At 42.2% G+C, this 20,201-nt stretch overlaps 1 protein-coding gene across 4 annotated transcripts in view; it reads left to right on the top strand.

The window, feature by feature from the left end:
• Positions 1-20,201, top strand: part of ASH2L (ASH2 like, histone lysine methyltransferase complex subunit) — a 28,907-nt gene that overhangs the window by 7,551 nt on the left and 1,155 nt on the right. For 3 of the 4 annotated variants that reach the window (XM_082608878.1, XM_082608879.1, XM_082608881.1), the window contains exons 6-14: positions 777-872; positions 1,549-1,644; positions 2,754-2,829; positions 5,300-5,393; positions 6,125-6,342; positions 13,472-13,639; positions 13,935-14,128; positions 18,232-18,324; positions 19,643-19,741. In XM_082608878.1, the coding sequence (XP_082465004.1) occupies positions 777-872; positions 1,549-1,644; positions 2,754-2,829; positions 5,300-5,393; positions 6,125-6,342; positions 13,472-13,639; positions 13,935-14,128; positions 18,232-18,324; positions 19,643-19,741 (1,134 nt within the window). The remainder of the gene's footprint in view (positions 1-776; positions 873-1,548; positions 1,645-2,753; positions 2,830-5,299; positions 5,394-6,124; positions 6,343-13,471; positions 13,640-13,934; positions 14,129-18,231; positions 18,325-19,642; positions 19,742-20,201) is intronic. The other variant, XM_082608880.1, reaches the window with a different exon arrangement.

Genomic DNA, 20,201 nt, shown 5'->3' with positions numbered 1-20,201 from the left:
GCGCCAAAACTAGAGAGAAGCCCGCACGCCACAGCTAAGACCTGACAGTCAAACAAACAAACAAACAAATAAATAAATAAGCAAGTAAGTAAGTAAATAAATAAATATATATATATTAAAAAAAATTTCACTTGGTGACCGTTTAGATGCGCAGGTTGTACGAGAAGAACAAGAGTGACTCCGTGTGTCAAGCCTGTGACTCGGGGTGACGGGCGATTCTGAGTGTTAAGAGCAGATTTATGAGGTGAGGTACAGAGTTCAGTCTCGGTCACGAGAAGTCTGAGGTGCCTGCGGGGTTTCCAGGTGGAGATGCGTCTGGTGGGGAGGAACAGGAGCTCAGGAGAGAGAGTACTTGGGAGTCATCTTACAGGGTTAGGGCGGATCTTTTCCCTTTAACTGGATTATAAACCCTATGTGACTAAGAGTTGTATATACTTGTTTGAATCAGAATCTTTTTTTTTTTGGCTGCGCCTTGCTGCATGCAGGCTCTTAGTTCCCCGACCAGTGATTGAAGCCGTGCCCCCTGCAGTGGAAGCGCGGAGTCTTAACCACTGGACCACCAGGGAAGTCCTTGTATATGTATACTTGTTTGAAATTCCCCAAAACCTATATGTTGTTCGCATGCAATTATGTATTTGTTCAGTTATTAAAAGGCAAAACATGAATTTGTCTTTTGATTCTGACAAGGTCTTTGAAAATGCTGCGTTTTTTCTTTTTGTGAGTATAATTTTGAAAGCAACTATAAAAGCTTTAGTATATTTTGTTTTGAAAATTAGGATATCATACCATTTATTGATAAATATTGGGAGTGCATGACGACCAGACAGAGACCTGGGAAAATGACCTGGCCAAATAACATTGTTAAGACGATGGTAAGTAGGCTAAAATTGACTAGACTCAACATTTAGAAAACCAGTGTTCCTTGTAAGAATTTATATGTATATATGTATATATATATATATTTTTTTTTTGGTCTCATTGAAATAATGTGATGACGGAGAAAATGAGAACAACTTAGTATTAAATCTTGGAGCGCAATTGTGAATTTTAATAGTTTTCACACAAAATCAGTAAATTGCACATTGTGTCTTAAATGAAGACATGGTAGTTTTATGTACGACGCTGAAACCTTTGTCCAGTGCACTTTGGCAAGTATAATTTTTTATATTGAAATTGGAGACAATTGTTTTCTTTGATTAAAAAAAAAAAAACTCTGAACATTATTGTCCTTAGAATTAGAGACAGCACCTGGGGAGAAGTCAGCGCAAGCTGTTAACAGTATGTATCTCTGTGAGATGCAGGGATGGGTGAGGGTTATGAAGGACAGTGGCTCTCATTTTTTTAAGTTTCTCTATTTGAATTTTTTGATGGTCATGCATTAATTTTCTAATCAGGGAAAAACAATACTGTTGTGTGTTGAGTTTTTTTCTGGTGGGGGGCGGGCTTTGGGATTTGGAGATTACACCTAGGGATTGGAGTTAGCGGTTCATCATCCATTCATTTTAAGTATAAAATTTCCAGTAATACTAAAATACTGTTTCCTTTTAGAGTAAAGAAAGAGATGTATTCTTAGTAAAGGAACACCCCGATCCTGGGAGTAAGGACCCAGAAGAAGATTACCCCAAATTTGGCCTTCTGGATCAGGTACATTAATATGCTTCATAATCTCCTTTTGATTTTTAAGCCATGGGGACAGAGAGAATCAGGGTTTGTTTACATTTGTATATTTGCCACTTACAAATGCCCATAGCATGGTGGGTTCCAAATAAATGGTTCTTACTACACATGGAAAGAAAGAACACTCACCTTAAACCAGGAGACTGGTGTTTTAGTTCTGGCTCTTCCCTAAAATGTTATGACTTGATGCGTGTCATTTTTGTCTTTTTTAACTTCCATTTCCTCACTTGTAACACAAATATGCCATTCCAAGTTATTTCTCCTTTTCTTTCCATCTCAGATTTTGCTCTAAAAACATTTGTTAGTGTGAAGAAAAATTGGCTGTGAAGAAGAATTTGTGTTGTGTATCTAGCATAATATGAGGAAAAAGAAAACTTCCCCTCTTTGTTTAAATGGCAGGGCTCACATTCAGCATCTCGGGAGGTCAGATCTTTCAGCTGTACCTTAAAATGTTTGATCTGCCGGGCCTCCCTGGTGGCGCAAGTGGTTGAGAGTCCGCCTGCCGATGCAGGGGATACGGGTTCGTGCCCCGGTCTGGGAGGATCCCATATGCCGCGGAGCGGCTGGGCCCGTGAGCCATGGCCGCTGGGCCTGCGCGTCCGGAGCCTGTGCTCCGCAACGGGGGAGGCCACAACAGTGAGAGGCCCGCATACCGCAAAAAGGAAAAAAAAAAAAAAAAAAAAAAAATGTTTGATCTGCCCACATTGAAAATTTAAGATTTCATATAGAAATTCAGATTTCTGCCTTTTCTTGTAAAATGCGAAGCTCTAAGAGAAAAAAATTGGAAGCTCTGACTACACTGGGTCTGCTTCCCACAGGGAGGTGCACCCTTGACCCAGCCGTGCCCCCCAGCACGGGTTGGTTGCCACTCATCCTCATTCTTAAACCACTTGGATCCTTACACTTGGCTGCCTCACATGTGTTACTGGCTGATCCCTGAAGCATCTAAGTTTGGGACCTCTGCAGGTTTCAGATCTAGGTTGTCATTCAATTAGAATTTCTCCTGTTCTTTTGAGCATTGCCAGGTTGGTTTGATTAGATAGCCTCCCTTTATAATTGAATATTTTTCCCTCTAGGATCTTAGTAACATTGGTCCTGCTTATGACAACCAAAAACAAAGCAGTGCCGTGTCTACCAGTGGGAATCTAAATGGTAAGTGTTTCAGTGTCTCATCGATGAAATCCTTGTAAGCTGTTCAATTCAGATGTGCCTAGAATTGGGCAGTCTTTGGGTTGACTCTTCACTGGATATTTACTAAGATGCTTTAAAGTCCAAATCTCAATTTTTAGGAGCTAGCCAAGGGTTTGACAGTTGGTAGTAGGGGAGAACTTTTTGTCACTTTACACTACGGTTTGGTCTTAAGTGAAACGGATTTAGCATAAAACAAGGTACAGTTTTAAGGTCAGATTCGCTGTGTTTATATTAGACTCCCCATCTGTATCTTCATAACTAACACTTAATTTAGATTCACTTGCTCTGCACGCTTTTTCCTTAATTCAGCTGTTATATGATACACTTCCTGCCCATCTTCTCATTTTTCTTGCCCTTAATCTTCAGCTTATTCACATGACAGCATTTCTGTGTTGATCACCCACTGTAGCATATTTTGCTCTCTAACCCATCTCAGAGCAGGAAAGCCCTTTGCTGCTAATGGTAATCTAATGAGAGTGGGTATAATGGGGTGGTAGCTAGCTATTCATCTGACACATGGTGTCATTACCTTGTCTTTTGCAGTGGTAGCATCTTAAATATGTAATCACTTCCACTGTTACTAATATGCTAAGATGGGTGGGAAATAGCTAAGTGTATTGTTCATCTTTTTACATTATTTGTTAAAATTATGTAATTGTTAAATTACAAAATTGTAATTTTAATCTCCTTTTAATTGTTAACGTTTAACAAATACATGGTGCCACTTCTGTTCTTACAGGTGGAGCCTCTTTTGGAGGTGAATTCCTCCTCTGTCTTCTTTCAGCCTCTCAGACTTAAGTATTTTGTGTTTTGGAAAATGCTTTTCGCTGAGTTGTGGTAGAAGCTAAACCTAAGTTACATTTTTAAAGCATTGTGGAGATGGTGGCCGTAGCACTCGATATGAAACAGTAGTTCCGGTTTAATGTTGGTAACTGGAAGCTTGTACGTTGTCATATTCTGCCTAACATGGCCAGCAGTCCCCTCTGTGTTGCTTGTTTTGTTCAAGATGGATCTAAAACTTCTCTCAAAATAATTGAAATGCAGATGCCGATAAAAACTTAATAGTTTTTTGATTAAGGTAACTCGAACTAGAGATGTTAATGTTGCAGCCGTTTAACATTAAGCCTTTTATGAGGACCAGGAATGACAACCTGGTATGTTCGTAAAAGGAAGTTCAGCATGAATCTGGTCCTGTCTATGCAGAATATGACCTGCCTTCAGTGTCTTGATCCTCTTTTTTTTTTTTTTTTTTTTTTTTTGCGGTACGCGGGCCTCTCACTGTTGTGGCCTCTCCCGTTGCGGAGCACAGGCTCCGGACGCGCAGGCTCAGCGGCCATGGCTCACGGCCCCAGCCGCTCCGCGGCATGTGGGATCTTCCCTGACCGGGGCACGAACCCGTGTCCCCTGCATCGGCAGGCAGACTCTCAACCACTGCGCCACCAGGGAAGCCCTTGATCCTCTTTTTATTGCAGCAGAACTGCTGATAATTTCCAAGCTTGCCCCAAATTGATACATTACTTCATGCAGTTGTTTACATAAAGGTGTTTTCCTACAGTCCAGGGATATTTTCTGGAAGTTCGAAAAACAAACTGAGAGGAATGACAGAACTGGACAAATATTTCAGAGCACCTATTTTAGAAATATACAAGGTAGTATTCCTTGTGGCCCTTGTATGTAGCTCATTTTTTAAAAAAGAAAAGTTATGAATTCTCTATGGGTATTTTCTCTTAATTCCACAAGCCAGGTTAGCCTAACCTAAATTTGGGGCATTGGCACCATTGTAATAATTGTAAAGATCGCCTGCTAAATTTAAAGCCGCCTTTCCTGCTCGTGTCACAGACAACCGTACTGGATGCCTAGCAGCACTGGACAGAAACACCTTTTTAGTACCTCTGTTTTTGTTTTCCATGTTCGGTGTACTTTTGTCTTGTTGGAAATTCAAGTCCAGTGCTTTAGCAGATGCTGCGCCTCTCTTGCGCTTATGGAGTGTGCGCCATGTGGAGTTCAAGCACGCGCGCACCGCGCCTTGTAGTGAGGATATTCTCTCCTTACGGGTGTTTGTATTCATTTGGGTGGAAAAGGGTTTTATCCATGCACTTGTTTCTAGCTCTGGGTGTTTGGAATCTGAACGAGTGAAAATGCATTTGTGTCACATCCTCGGAAAGTGTACTAGGTAGTTGCAGTTATTTAAGAAGCGAAAGTCGAAACTATAACACAGGTATCGTCAGCGCTAGGTTCACTGGACTTACTGCCAGAACCCAGAGTCCTGGGGTGGGAGCCTCTCAGCAGAATCGTTCTGAGCCAGGGTGAAGCGCAGCCTGCTTTCAGGCAGGAAATCCTCCTGTGGTGTTACACAAATGCACGCTGGGAGTGTTAGCATCCCCACGGGGCATCTGTCACAGCTCATTCGTGATCTGCCTTTTCTTTAAAGGGGGAATTGCAGCGGGAAGCAGTGGAAAAGGAAGAGGAGCTAAGCGCAAACAGCAGGATGGCGGGGCCACCGGGACCACCAAGAAGGCCCGGAGGTGGGCAGAACACCCACCCCACTGACCACTGTTAGAGCGCCCTCTGCGGCCGGACGGCAGAGCCCGTCAGCGGGGAAGGGCTCAGGTGTCTGAGCACGCAAGCCTGTCCCTTTTCCTCAAATCCTTAGCACTTTGAATGAGCCCCAGACTAGGTGACCTGTTTTAGCAACTTGTTACTAAGTGAAACAGCCCTGGGGCAACAGCCCTGGGGCAGCATGCCTGTGGTGGTTTACCTGGGAGTAAAGTTCCATTAAGGCATCTTGAGGAAGAGTAGATGGACCAGAGAGGGTGAAACCGATACTGAATGTTAGCCCTTTTACGTAAACTTTCTGCCTCTCCCCTCTCAAGGCTGTTCCTTTCACTTTGTTCAGTGCTGAGGTGGCGACATCCAGGTCATTTCTCATTCAGCCTGGAGATAGGTAGTACGTGCTCATCTCTCTTGAGTTTCTGTTTGTTAGTTTATGGTAATAAATACGCTAAAGGCACCTGCCTTTGTTCCTCCGCACCCTTTCTCCCCTGTGGTCTACTGGCTATCCATACAGATTACAGTAACTTTCATTTCCCCGTTTTGCCTGCAGAGGGCAGGATCATCTATGTGAATAATGAAAAGCATTTGAAGTTGCATGTGTTCCAGCTGAACTCTAATAAATCAGAGGCCTTTCTTACAGAATTGAAGGCACTGGAGCTAGAGGGGGTTTTAGTTTCTTGATTTTATTTTTTCCTTTCTGCAGTGACCCTTTGTTTTCTGCTCAGCGCCTTCCCCCTCATGGCTACCCCTTGGAACACCCATTTAACAAAGATGGCTATCGGTATATTCTAGCTGAGCCCGATCCCCACGCCCCTGACCCTGAGAAGCTTGAACTCGACTGCTGGGCAGGAAAACCGATTCCTGGAGACCTCTACAGAGCCTGCTTGTATGAACGGGTTTTGTTAGCCCTACATGATCGAGGTAGGTAAGCTGTTAATGTTCGCGTTGGACCCAGTGTTACTTTGGACTTCTGTCGTCACCTGTGTCCCGTCTAGAATTCGACGGACACGTCATTCTGCTACCACTCCCTCACTCCCATCTCTGACTAGACCTAGCCGGGATGTGCAAGAAATAATTTCTTCCTTTTCTCTTCTTATAAGCTCTAGCCAATTATATATGGTATGGGTTTTTTTTTTTAACTTTCTATTTTGAACTAATTTTAAACTTACAGTACAGTTGCAAAAATAATAGAATTTCCGTATATCCCTCATCAAGCTTCTCCTAATAATAAGATCTTACATAACCATAGTACAGTTATCAAACCCAGGAGATTAAATAACATCAGTAAATGCTATGACTGAAACTAAAGACTTTATTTAAATTTCACCAATTTTTCCTCTAGTGCCTCTTTTCTAGGATCTCACATTGCATTTAGTTATTTCTCCTTAGCCTGTTGCAGTGTTAATCAGTTACTCTGTTGACTGTTCCTCAGTGAGGGTCTGTCTGACTTTTTTTCATGATGAGCCTGAGGTGTTGCACTTTTGGAAGAACACCGCAGACATGAATCCTTCCCACTGCATCACCTCACGAGCTGGTGATGTCGAGCTGGTGATGTCGATGTGTCGTCTTATTGGTTGTGTTGTCTTCTTATTGGTTGTGTTGTCTTATTACTGGTTGTGTTGTCTTATCATTGGTTGTGTTGTCTTATCATTGGTTGTGTTGTCTTCTTATTGGTTGTGTTGTCTTCTTATTGGTTGTGTTAAGGTGGTTTCTGCTGTCTCTATTGTCTTTCCCTTTGTAGTTCATAAATATCTTAGGGAAAGATACTGCGAGGCTAGGCAAGTATCCCGTTTCTCTGTAAAGTTTTACCCACTAATTTTAGCATCCATCAGTGGATCTTGTCGGCGACAGTTGTTCATGTGGTATTTGCCTGATCATTTGCTATTTATTCCTTCCTTTCTTTATTATTTAATTGATTATTTTTATCAGTGTGCATTTAACAGATATTTATTTTGTTGCTCAAATTACTCCAGCTTTGGCCATTAGGAGCTTCTTTAGGTTGGTTCCTGTGTTCTCCTTTTTTTTTTAATTGAAGTATAGTTGACTTACAATATTATATTACTTTCGGGTGTACAACATAGTGATTCAATATTTTTATAGATTATACTCCATTAAAGTTATTATAAAATAATGGCTATATTTCCTGATGCTGTACAATATATCCTTAAAGCATCATTGTTTTTTTTTAATTGGGGTATAGTTGCTTTATTTATTTATTTATTTATTGGGTATTTGTTTTATGCATGGTGGTTTGTACCTCTTGATCCCCTAACCCTATCTCGCCCCTCTTCCCTTCCCTCTCCTCCTCCTCCACTAGTCTGTTCTCTATATCTGTCAGTCTCTTTCTGTTTTGTCATGTACATTCATTTGGTTTTTTAGATTCCACATATAAATGATAACAGAGTATTTGTCTTTCTCTGTCTGATTTAGTTCACTGAGCATAATACCCTCCAGGTCCACCTACGTTGTTGCAAATGGAATCTTGTGTCCTTTCGATAAGCCCCATCATTTTTTTTTTCCTTACTTGCTGGCGTCACAAGATGTTTCTGGTTCATCTCATATTTTCCGTGCTCCAGGCCAAGTATCGGCTCCTTCTCCAAGGAGCCCGGGTTCCTTTGATTGGAGAATGGTGTTTAGAAATGAAGATGTGAGTGTTCTGTGTCCTTACTGTTACAGGGTGTTGCTTCTAGGCTCCCTCAGTGGACCGAGGTGGGAAATGTATGTCCGTATCCTGACCGACACATATATACATGCCTATACTGAGTTTACTCTGCTACCTTGGATTTTAATCAAACACCACAAGGTTGTTCCAGCCTTCCACCTTTCCGTATTGGTAACTTCTTTCTTGAACAGTAAGAAACCTGACTCTAATTGCCTCCACTACATTTTCTTACTCGTTCACGTCTAATATGCACATAAGGTGGTTTGAGGATGGCAAACCACTGTAGGAAACATTCCCTAACTAGATTACGGCATTTATGTACAGCTCTTTCTGTCTTAGCCTTGCATATCCCATCAGGATAAGGCTGACTTAGATTAGTTCCTCCTTCCCCACCTCCTTCAGTGTGCTTATGTTTTTCATTTGTGATACGGTAGGCTCAGTTGTTAGTGTTGGTGTGCCATTCGGGGTTCTCCCACGTCTTGGGGGCATGTGCGTCTGTGTCAGGGGAGAGTGTGAAGGGTACGTGCAGCATGACTGTAGTTCTAGAGCTACTGTCGTTCACAGAGGTTTGCCCACAGTGTCATCCCTCCTCACCCCTGCTGCCCCACTCTCATTTCCTCTTTTTCTCCCACTTTCCCACCCACCCTCTACATGACCAGTCTCTCTGGTCTCTAGTTCATCCTTTATTTCTTCTGCACAGGTGAGCACACACGCGTGTATTTCCTTTTATCTCCTTTTTTCGTACATGAAGAGCAGCATACTGTTGCAGTTACTCCATGCCAGTTCAAAGAGCTCACCCTCAGTGTTTTCTTTTTTTAACTTTATGATACGGCATTATGTGGATGTACATGGTTTATTCAACCACTCTGAATATGGGCATTTAGATTGTTTCCAGGATTTTGGATTCATCAGGAGTCAGTGAATAACCATGGGCGTGTGTGTTTTTGTATTGGTGGTGGTATACGTTCATGGTTGAATTCTAGAAGTGGAATTTGCTGGACCAAACGGTAAGTACGCATATACCTAGTTTTGTTAGATATTTGGCCAAATTCCCCTTCAAATCGCTGTGCCGGTTTGCATTCCCACCAGCAGCGTAGAGAATGTTTCCCCCTAACCTCACAAACAGAAGGTGTTGTCCTAGATTTTAATTTTGGCCAGTCTGAGAGGTGAGAAATGGAATCTCAGTGTTTTAATTCGTGTTTCTTTGAGTTTGAACATTTTCTTTCATGTTTAAGAGTCATTACCTTGTGAATTATGTTTGTGTTTTTTTATTTCCCATTTATCTGTTGGAATTTTGGTCTTTTGTCCCTTTATATGCTAGGGATGTTAGTTAGCCCTTTGTCTGTGGAATATGTTGTAAACATTTTCTCCCAGTTTGTCAGTTGTCTTTTAACTTTGTTTATGACTTTTTTGTCATGCAAAACTCTTTTTAATGTATGATAGTTCTTTTAATGGCATAATTTATTCAATTATTCAGAGAACAGCATTCATTATCCGTTAGAATGTGAAAGTGAATTTAAATAAACTACTTTTAGACAAGTGTACCTCATGGATTTCTTTGCTGTTTTTCTGAAGTATTAATGTAAATCCAGATAGCATATATTTCACCCATAGATATCTCAGTATTTGTCTCCAACAAGGATTTTAAGAACCATAACCACTGTGCCATTATCTTACCTGATAGAGGTGAATAATAATTTCTTAATTATTCCATGCTGAGTCCATATTCACATTTCCACAGTTGTTTAAAATATGCCTCTTTCAGTTGTTTCTTTGAATTGAATCTAAACATGTCCATATAGTTATTCCGTTGGGAAGCCCATTCATTATTTCTTGAATTGATGCTAAAAGCGGTAACGCTTGTACCGATGCAAGTCATTCAGAAGTGAAGGAGTCAAGTGAAGTCACTTGGACGTCATCCCTCCGTTTAATGACCATTGTACATGGACCAGTTTGACTCCTGTGAGTGACAAGCATGCTTTGATAGTAGGGAAGGGCCAAATAAGTGACTTCAGGGTTTAAGGAGTGAACCTTGTTATGTTTCACCATACGTAATAGCTATAATCCTGGAGGGGAAAAAATGGGAGAACACTGGCCCTTATTTAGCAGTAACATGTTAGAATTTAATACGTGGGATAGCAGTGGCTGCCTGCTGTTTATGCTGAGCCTTTTAAAAGTTAACAATAAATCTATATTGTATCTTTTAAACTTTTTATTTTGAAATAATCTGATTTATTTTTTTAAAAAGTTGTAAGAACAGTACTAAACTTTTTCTTTTTCCTGAACTACTTGAGAGTCAGTTGCCATGCTGCCGGCTCACCTTTGAGGACTTTATTGTGTATTTCTTACGAACAAGGACATTCTCCTTGTGTTACCTAGTGCTGCGTAACGGATTACCATACAACTTAGCATTCTAAAACTACCAGTGTTTATCATCCCATAGTTTCTGAGGGTTGGGAATCTGGGAGCAGCTTAGCTGTGTGGTCTGGCTCAGGAAGACTCAGGAAGTTGCAGTCAAGCTCTTAGCTGGGGATGACGGTCTGTTTCCAAGCTGGCTCAGTCACGTGGCTTTGACAGGACACCCTCAGGTCCTCACTGTGTGGGCCTCTCCATAGACTGCTAATTTGTCCTCATCCATGGAAGCTAACTTCTCCTAGAGCAAGCTCTCCAAGGGAGCTGTAAAGAGTTTGACCTATCTTGAAGTGGGACAGTCACTTCAACTTCATTATATTTGTTACAAGAAATTAGTTGCTAAATGCAGCCCACACTCAAGTGGAGGGAAATTAGGCTCCACCTCTTGAAAGGAAGAATATGAAAGAACTAGTGGATTTTTTTTTAAACTTTCACATCTTACAGAACTGACACAGCGATCAAACTCAGGAAATTAGCATCTGATTACTACCATCCGATGCTCATATTCTATCCAAGTTTGCCCAGTTGGTCCAGAACGTCCATTATAGCAGAAGGGTCCAGTTGAGAATCATTTGCTGCATTTAGTTGTCGTGACTCTTAAGTCTTCAGTCTGGAACAACTTCTCCATCTTTCCTAGACTTTGACCTTGAGGCTTTTGAAAGTTAGAAGGCAGGGCTTCCCTGGTGGTGCAGTGGTTGAGAGTCCGCCTGCCGATGCAGGGGACATGGGATTTCGTGCCCCGGTCCGGGAAGATCCCACGTGCCACGGAGTGGCTGGGCCCATGAGCCATGGCTGCTGAGCCTGCGCGTCCGGAGCCTGTGCTCTGCAACGGGAGAGGCCACAACAGTGAGAGGCCCATGTACAGCAAAAAAAAAAAAAGTTAGAAGGCAGTTATTTTACAGAATATCCCTCAGTTTGGTTTCATCTCGTTCCTCATGATCCAAGTTCTGCATCTTCAACAGGACTATCACATACTACATCCTGTAGGTGGTGCAGGACTTTAATGTGTCCCATTACTGGTGATGTCCACTGATCATTTGGCTAAGGTGGTATCTGCCAGGTTTATCCACTGTAAAGTTACTCTTTTTTCCCTTTGTAATTAAAAAGTTTTGTGAGGAGGTAGACCCTTTAATATCCTGTTCTGTCACAGACACTTACCTTGCTCAGCCCCACCTAATGGCTTTAGGACTGAATTGATCAGGAAGGAGTAAAGGAAGAAGTATTTGTATTTGAGAAGGTAGAATTTGCCAAATACCTAAGAAAGTTCTGTTAAACAATGTGCATTTAATTTAGGGAGGTTATCATTGTATCTCCTGAATACAAGAGCCATTGCGGGGTCACTGAAAGAGTGCAGGGCCAGGGCTTCAATCAGGCTCTGCCAACTGCGGTGTGATCTTGAACAGCCATGTGGCCTGCTTCTCCAGTGGAGGTGAGAGTTGTGAGGGGGAGTCTGTCTGGCCATCTGTCTACCTACCTACCTACCTACCTACCTATGAAAGTACTTCATAAATCGTAAGCCTTTATAAAAGCTAATGAAACTAAATTTTGTTCTTCCAGCAGAATTCAGACAACTTCTAGAGTCCCACAAATACTATTTCAAATGCTTTTCCCTCAGTTAAGTCTTAATTGGGTTGGAGATGCTTTTACACCTATAAAATCAACCTACACAGCATGAAAATACTCTCCCGCCTTTTGTCATTTTTTGCTTCACTTCCAAGTCACAGTGTCCCTTCCAGTTGGTTTAGATTGTCCCCTTATGTTACTTAATGGTCTCTTAGTAAAGTAAGATTCAAACTATATGCAAAGGTCGAGAGGTGAATACAGTGAAGCTCCATATAGTTTTCACCCAGATTTAACAGTTATCAAGGTTTTGCGGTATTTGTTTTATCCACTCCTTTATTTCACTCTCTTTTTTTTTTAATTTTTAAGAAGTAAGTCTCACCCTGTGTACTCTTAAAAATATGTATCTCTAAAAAGTATGGAGTTTGCTTTTATAGCCACAAGCTCTTATTACACTTAGCAAAACATATAATTCCTTGCTATCATCTGAATTCAGTCCAAATCAGATTTCCTTGATTGTCTCAAATATCTTTTTATCTTCCCACGAAATACTTATTAATTACAAAGGGGAAATAGTAATTTTATAGTGGAGAAACCTGGAAGGCACCACCTTAACCAAGTGATCAGAGTTTAACATCACCATTTGGACAGCATGTGCTTCCTGACCTGACGTACTGAGAGGCCCGGAAGTACTGCAGTGGTGTCCTGGCAGAGGCATGACCTGGACCCAGACAGGAGGAAGCATCGGACAGACCTGTTTGAGAGACATTTCTACAAACCAAGTGACCAGTACCCTTCAGAATGTCAGGGTCATGAAAGACCTGAGGAGACACGACAACTAGATGAAATGGGGGATCTTGGATTAGATCCTGGAACGAAAAAAGGATGTTATTTGGATAATTGGCTTAACTCGGAGGTGACCTATAGATTAGTGTAACAGTATTGTGTCAATGTCAATTTTCTGGTTTTGATCCTTGTGTGATGGTCACAGATGGTGTTAACACTTGGCAAGCCGAGTGAAGGACATGTGAGGACTCCACTATTTTTGAAAGTTTGAAATTGTTTCAAATAAAAAGTCTTCTAAAGGGTGGTTTATTCACATCAGGATCCAAACACATTACAATTGGTTTGTTATATATTAGGGAATAGACAAGTATAATTAGTTTTAACCTGCCATCTTAAATAATCACATTTAATAAAAACTGATTACTTGACAGCTTTCTTCCTTTTTCTTTCTTTCTCCTCCTTCATCTATATCTGGAGACTTTTAAACTCCTGAACTAATATTTCAAATTCCTGACTTGATATTTCGGATTTTTTATTTCGTTTTACTGGAGGGTAAGAAGAGTTTGTGGCAGTTGTCTCCAAGTATTTCAAATAAGTTGCAGGCCTTTGTTTTAATCTCCATCACTGCAGCTCCCCAGTTAAAGATCTCCGATGACCGGCTGACTGTGGTCGGAGAGAAGGGCTACTCTATGGTTCGGGCTTCTCATGGGGTTCGGAAAGGTGCCTGGTACTTTGAAATCACAGTGGATGAGATGCCGCCAGACACCGCTGCCAGACTGGGCTGGTCCCAGCCATTAGGTAAGCTGGGGCTATGATACGGACGTGGCAACAGGTGGAGGTCTAGACCATCTGGCAAAGCTTCACGACTTGTAGGCTTATTTTATTGTGGTCATAAAATTCAATTCCTGAGGGTTTAGGTGGTTTGCAGTTCCTAGGAATATTTTTATAACTCATTGCTTGTGAGAAATAGTTTGTTAGCCATTTTACAAAACTGGCAAAAAAGTAAAAATAAAAAAGGAGTAGAATATTTTCCTTTAGCAAACCAGAGTTGACTTGCAGTTCTGACTTCCTGTATATCTTTTTATTGGGACAGGTAACCTTCAAGCACCCTTAGGTTATGATAAATTTAGCTATTCTTGGCGGAGCAAAAAGGGGACCAAATTCCACCAGTCCATTGGCAAACACTACTCTTCTGGCTATGGACAGGGAGATGTCCTGGGATTTTATATCAGTCTTCCTGAAGACACAGAGACAGCCAAGTCACTGCCCGATACCTATAAAGATAAGGTGAGTCTGCCCTCCCGAGAGATTCCTGGGTTTGAAGACCCGTGGCAGCTGATGCCTTCAACTGTGTGTTCTCTTAATGATGCTTATCCATTTACATCTTTCTCAACATGTCATTTTGAAAATTTTTTTTTTTTTTTTTTTTTGCGGTACGTGGGCCTCTCACTGCTGTGACCTCTCCTGTTGCGGAGCACAGGCTCCGGACGCACAGGCTCAGCGGCCATGGCTCACGGGCCCAGCCGCTCCGCGGCATGTGGGATCCTCCCGGACCGGGGCACGAACCCATGTCCCCTGCATCGGAAGGCGGACTCTCAACCACTGCGCCACCAGGGAAGCCCCCATTTTGAAAATTTTAAGACATAACAAAATTGAAAGAATTAAAAAGTCAGTGTCCGAATACCCATCACCTAGATTCTGCCATTAACATGTTATGCATTCATTCCTCCACCCGCACACCCACCCACCCACCCACCCATTCATCCATGTTTTTTTAACCGCTGCCAAGTACTTAAGGGTGCATATCATTAGCTAGAGATTAACTTTTGTTTAGTTTTTTCTTTTGATATAAAATGTACAAAATAAATGAAATGTACAAATTTTAAGTGTACGTTCACTGAGTTTTGAGGTTGAGCCAAACCCCTGTGGACACGTTGAATCTTACGCCTCAGGAAGTGCCCTCATACTCCATCCTAGTCAGTGCCAGCTCCTACCCGCACTGAGGTAACACTGTTGTGAAGTTTTCCCCGCATCACAATTCTCTTCCATTAGTTTTGCTTGTTCTTGAACTCATGTAAATGGAACCATGCAGTGTGTGATCTTTTGTGTCTGGCTTTTATTGTTTGTCATAATGCTTCTGAGATTCTTCCACGCTGTTAACAGGAATCTGTGGTTTGTTCCTTTTTACTGCAGGGTAGTTTCCATTGTGCGATACCACAGTGCTTACCTATATTCCTATTAATGGACACTGGGGCCATTTCAAGTTCGGGTTTATTATACATAAAGTTGCTATGCATAGTCTTTTTTTTTTTTTTTTTTTTTTTAATTTATTTTTGGCTGTGTAGGGTCCTCGCCTCCGTGCGAGGGCCCTCTCCAGCTGCGGCGAGCAGGGGCTACTCCTCACTGGGTGCGCCGGCCTCTCACTATGGCAGCCCCTCCCGCTGCGGAGCACAGGCTCCAGACGCGCAGGCTCAGCAGTTGTGGCCCACGGGCCCAGCTGCTCCACAGCACGTGGGATCCTCCCAGACCAGGGCTCGAACCCACGTCTCCCGCATTGGCAGGCAGACTCCCAACCACTGCACCACCAGGGAAGCCCCTATGCATATTCTTGTACAGACCTTTTTTGTCAACATGTTTTTATTTCTCTTTAGTCATTGCCTAGAAATAGAATGACTGGATCATTATACATTTAGTTTTATAAGAGGTTGTCAGACTCTCCATTCCCACTAACAGTGTGTGAGTACTTTAGTTGCACTACATCCTTGCTAGCATTTGTTGTTATCAAACAATTCTAGCCACTTTGGTGGGTGTGTAGTAGTATCTCGTTTGGTTTAAATTAGCATTTCTTTGGTGACTAATATTGAACATTTTTTCATGTGTTTACTGGCCATTCATCTGTCTTCTTTTGTGAAGTTTCTGTTCAAATATTTTGACTTTTTAAAAAAATTGGGTTGTTCGTCATCTTAATGAGTTGTAGGAGTTCTTCATATATTCTGGATTACAGTCTTTTGTTGGAAATAGCTTTTTAAATATATTTTTCTCCTGCTCTGACTTTTCTATTCATTTTCTTAATGGTGTCTTCTGATGAACTGAAGTTCTTAATTTTTATGAGTCCATCTCCGATTTTTCTTTACAATTATATTGCTTTCTATGAGTTAATAAATCTTTGCCTGCTCTGAGGAAGTCATGAAGGTATTCTTCCATGTTTTCTTTGAAAACATGGTTTTATCTCTTAATCTTGGTTTCTGATCCACCTTGAATTCATTTTTGTGAATGATGTGGAGTAGAGGTCAAGGTTAGGTTTTTTTGGTTTTTTTTTTTGCGGTACGCGGGCCTCTCACTGTTGTGGCCTCTCCCATTGCGGGGCACAGGCTCCGGACGCACAGGCTCAACGGCCACGGCTCACGGGCCCAGCCGCTCCGCGGCATGTGGGATCTTCCCAGACGGGGGCATGAACCCGTGTCCCCTGCATCGGCAGGTGGACTCTCAACTACTGCGCCACCAGAGAAGCCTGTTTCTTTTTTTTATAAATTTATTTGTTTATTTTTGGCTGCATTGGGTCTTCGTTGCTGCACGTGGGCTTTCTCTAGTTGCGGCGAGCGGGAGCTACTCTTCGTTGCAGTGCGTGGGCTTCTTATAGTGGTGGCTTCTGTTGTTGCAGAGCACGGGCCGTAGGTGTGCGGGCTTCAGTAGGTGTGGCACGCAGGCTCAGTAGTTATGGCTCACGGGCTCTAGAGCACAGGCTCAGTAGTTGTGGTGCACGGGCTTAGTTGCTCTGCGGCATGTGGGTTCTTCCCGGACCAGAGCTCGAACCCGTGTTCCCTGCATTGGCAGGCGGATTCTTAACCATTGCACCACCAGGGAAGCCCCCAAGTTTAGGTTTTTTTCCTGGGTTGATACCCACTTATTCTAGCCCCATTTTTTGAAAACTCCTTTCCTCATTTCTTTGGTTCCTTTTGTGACAGTCCAGTGACTGTGGAGATCGATTCCTGGGCTCTCTGTTCCGCTGATCTATTTGTTGACCTTTACTTCTGCCAGTGCCACACTGTCCTGATTATGGTAGCTTTAGAGTAAGTGCTTAAGTCGGGTGGTGTCTCCTCTAAGGTTGTTCTGATAATAAACAGTCAGAGCACATTGTATTGGTGGCATCACACTGCTGACTCTCGTCAGTCCTATGAGTGCTTGGTTCTACAGTGCACGGAGGTCTACAGTTACCGCGAGGATACTGTTGGAATCCTTAAAATTATTTACTGTTTCATTTCCATTATAAAAATTTGGTTTTTTTTGTTTGTTTGTTTGTTTTTGCAGTATGTGGGCCTCTCACTGTTGTGGCCTCTCCCGTTGCAGAGCACAGGCTCCGGATGCGCAGGCTCAGCAGCCATGGCTCACGGGCCCAGCCGCTCCGCGGCATGTGGGATCTTCCCAGACCAGGGCATGAACCCATATCCCCTGCATCGGCAGGCAGACTCTCAACCGCTGTGCCACCAGGGTAGCCCCAAAAATTTGTTTTTAATTTGAATAAGCAATTACTAATATGTCCATAAAATGGAATACTGTGGATCTGTTCAGAAGCTACATATATACAGATATAAAATGACCTCAGGTGTATATTGTTGAATGAAAACGTCAGGATGCAAATCAGAATGGATAGTATGCTACCATTTGTATGCCTTTTAATTTTAAAGATACTAATATATGCCAAGACTTTCTAGAAGGATACCCGGACACTGGAACAGTGATTGCTTTTGGCAACAGAAAACTGAGTGTGGAGGGACATGGTGGGAGAGATAGTCTTCATTTTGTGTTCTTGTATACCTCTTGAATTTTTTTCACCACGCTCAGTGTATGTATGTGTGAAAAAATTCAAATTTAAGAAAATGAATGTCAGAGAAATCCCTGGCGGTCCAGTGGCTAGGACTCCACGCTTTCACTGCTGAGGGTGCAGGTTCAGTCCCTGGTCAGGGAACTAAGATCCCACGAGCCACGTGGTGTGGCCACAAAAAAAGTTAAAAAAAGAAAATTAATGTCATATGATTACCTGGGAGTGAATAGTTAAACAGAGTCTTGGGAACCAGTAAGAAAGGAGTGACCCAGAGACCACCTGTGGGAGAAACAGGTAGGGAAGTAGGAGGGAAGGAAGTGACCCCCCCAAATCTTAGTAAGGGCCTTTTGTAAAAATATTTAACAAGCATGTGCCATCTGGTAATTCTAAAGACACACACAGTTGTTCAAAATCTAACAAAGCTGACTCTGCAAAGATTTTAAATTTCTGTTCAGAACACAAGGACTCAGTGCTATTTTTGTGAATCTGGCTTTTTTTTTCCCCCCATGATGATGTAGCTGATGCTTCATTTTTCCTTTTTTTTTTTTCTTCTCTCTTGGTTTTCAAGGCTTTGATAAAGTTCAAGAGTTATTTGTATTTTGAAGAAAAAGACTTTGTGGATAAAGCAGAGAAGAGCCTAAAGCAGACTCCCCATAGCGAGGTGAGTCATGGTCATCAAAATGTCAGAATTAGAAGAATTTGAACATTGGGTCCAACCCCCTTATTATGAAAGTGAGGGAATTGAGGCCCACAGTGGGGATGAAGGGATTTCTGCTAACACGGCAGCAGCAGGGCCAGCGCACTCTCCTGCCTGGCGTGTTTTGTTCTTTCTGGGCTACCTGCTGCTGCTGTGAGAGGGGTGACCTGGATTCTTAGAGAAAAGGGGGTATAAAACAGTGGCCAAATAAGAAAGTCTGAGGGCAGTTGAGGAAGCAAGTCAGAGATACTTATCCTTTGTCAGAGGAGGTAGCACGTACGGAAGGAGGAAACTGGAATAGGAGATTCAGGGCCTCGCTGTGTGACCCGGGGGGCAGCAGGAGCTGTGATGGCTCGTTCAGTGCCTTCTAGAACTTTCCCTGCCTCCCTTCTCTAGGGTTTTTGGGAACATGTTTGCCCAAGGTCTTAGCACAATCAAAGAAGGGCTGGTGCATCTGGACCAACCACAGGGGCCCAAAATAGAAGGGGAAGGGATGGAAGAAAGTTCTGAGCTGGAAACATTTTTCCATAAAAATGCTGTGAAGCCACCTGCATCAATAATAGAAGCAAATGTAGGAGAAATAAACTAGGATTCCGATTGTTTTTAGGGAAAAAGTAGTAAAGGGAAACAGTTAATTGAACTAAAGAGATAATACAGCCAGGCAGAAGATAGCTCTTGCTGGGAAGAAGAGGTAGAGAAAGTGACTTCACAAAAAGCTGAAGTCCATCCGTAGTGGTTACGAGAATATTCAGGATAGTTTTGAGAGAGAAAGGGCAAAGAAGTGAGGATTCAGAGACTTTGACAGAAGTCCTGCGAGATTTTCAAAGTAGAAATGCAGAAGTGAGGACCTGAGGCAAGGGAAGGGGACAGGTAAATGAGCTCAAAAGGGTGTAGTTCCAAGGGGTCAGTGGACAACCAGTTACCTTTTATAGATATAATGTAATGAAAAACAGAAAGTGGAACTGTTCGGTATAAGTAGCATAGGAATTCAGAAAGCAAATAAACCTGAGGACCAAGAAAAAAAAAAAAGGCACCATTGCACCTCAAAAAAAAACCAAAAAAAACCCCCTGAGGACCAGCTGGAATAGTGCATGTAGGCAGGCTCTGAAAAATCTAAGGTATTATATAAATGTCAGCTATTGCTATTACACAAGCTACATGCTATTCTCAGGATTTCTTCAAGTGCTGCCACCCTACTGCTAATGAAGGGTTCTCCAACGGAGTTCTTTTTTAGTTTGTTCTTTTTTAAAATTCTGAAGTAAAACCATGGTTTTTATTTCAGATAATTTTTTATAAAAATGGTGTCAATCAAGGTGTGGCTTACAAAGATATTTTTGAGGGGGTTTACTTTCCGGCCATCTCGCTGTACAAGAGCTGCACGGTACGTATCGTCTGTTCATCCTGTGAACACAACTTGAGGGAGATAGGTGGACGGTTGTGGTGAAAGAGCCATTGATGGGATTCTCGAAAGAAATCTGAAAGGCCGAGGAGTGGGATGGGAACATATTCCTACTGTTACTGCTTGTTCCAAAAACATGTGGGTCCTCCACGAAGTATTTGCTTGGACAGGTAAAGATCATGCAGTTATTGTAAAGCCCCATACCTTTCCTTTGGATGTACTGTGTGGTCACTGTTGTTCAGTGTAAAGGATATAAAGTATTTACACGCATAAATCAATTTGGTGTTATGTGTCGTGATAACCTACCATCATTAGTAACAGTTGCTTATAGTGATTTTTAAAAAAATATGATCCAGCATGAAGGGACTATCATTAGAGCCTACCAGCTTAAAAAAACCAAATTATTTGAAAAGGCAATGCCTGGAAGTTTCCATGTCCTCTT

The sequence above is a fragment of the Mesoplodon mirus genome (genome assembly GCF_964341445.2).
Source record: "Mesoplodon mirus genome assembly, chromosome: 20".
NCBI lineage: Eukaryota > Metazoa > Chordata > Mammalia > Artiodactyla > Ziphiidae > Mesoplodon > Mesoplodon mirus.
Note: the sequence above shows the minus strand (reverse complement) of the source record. Positions and strands in the feature narration are given on the sequence as shown.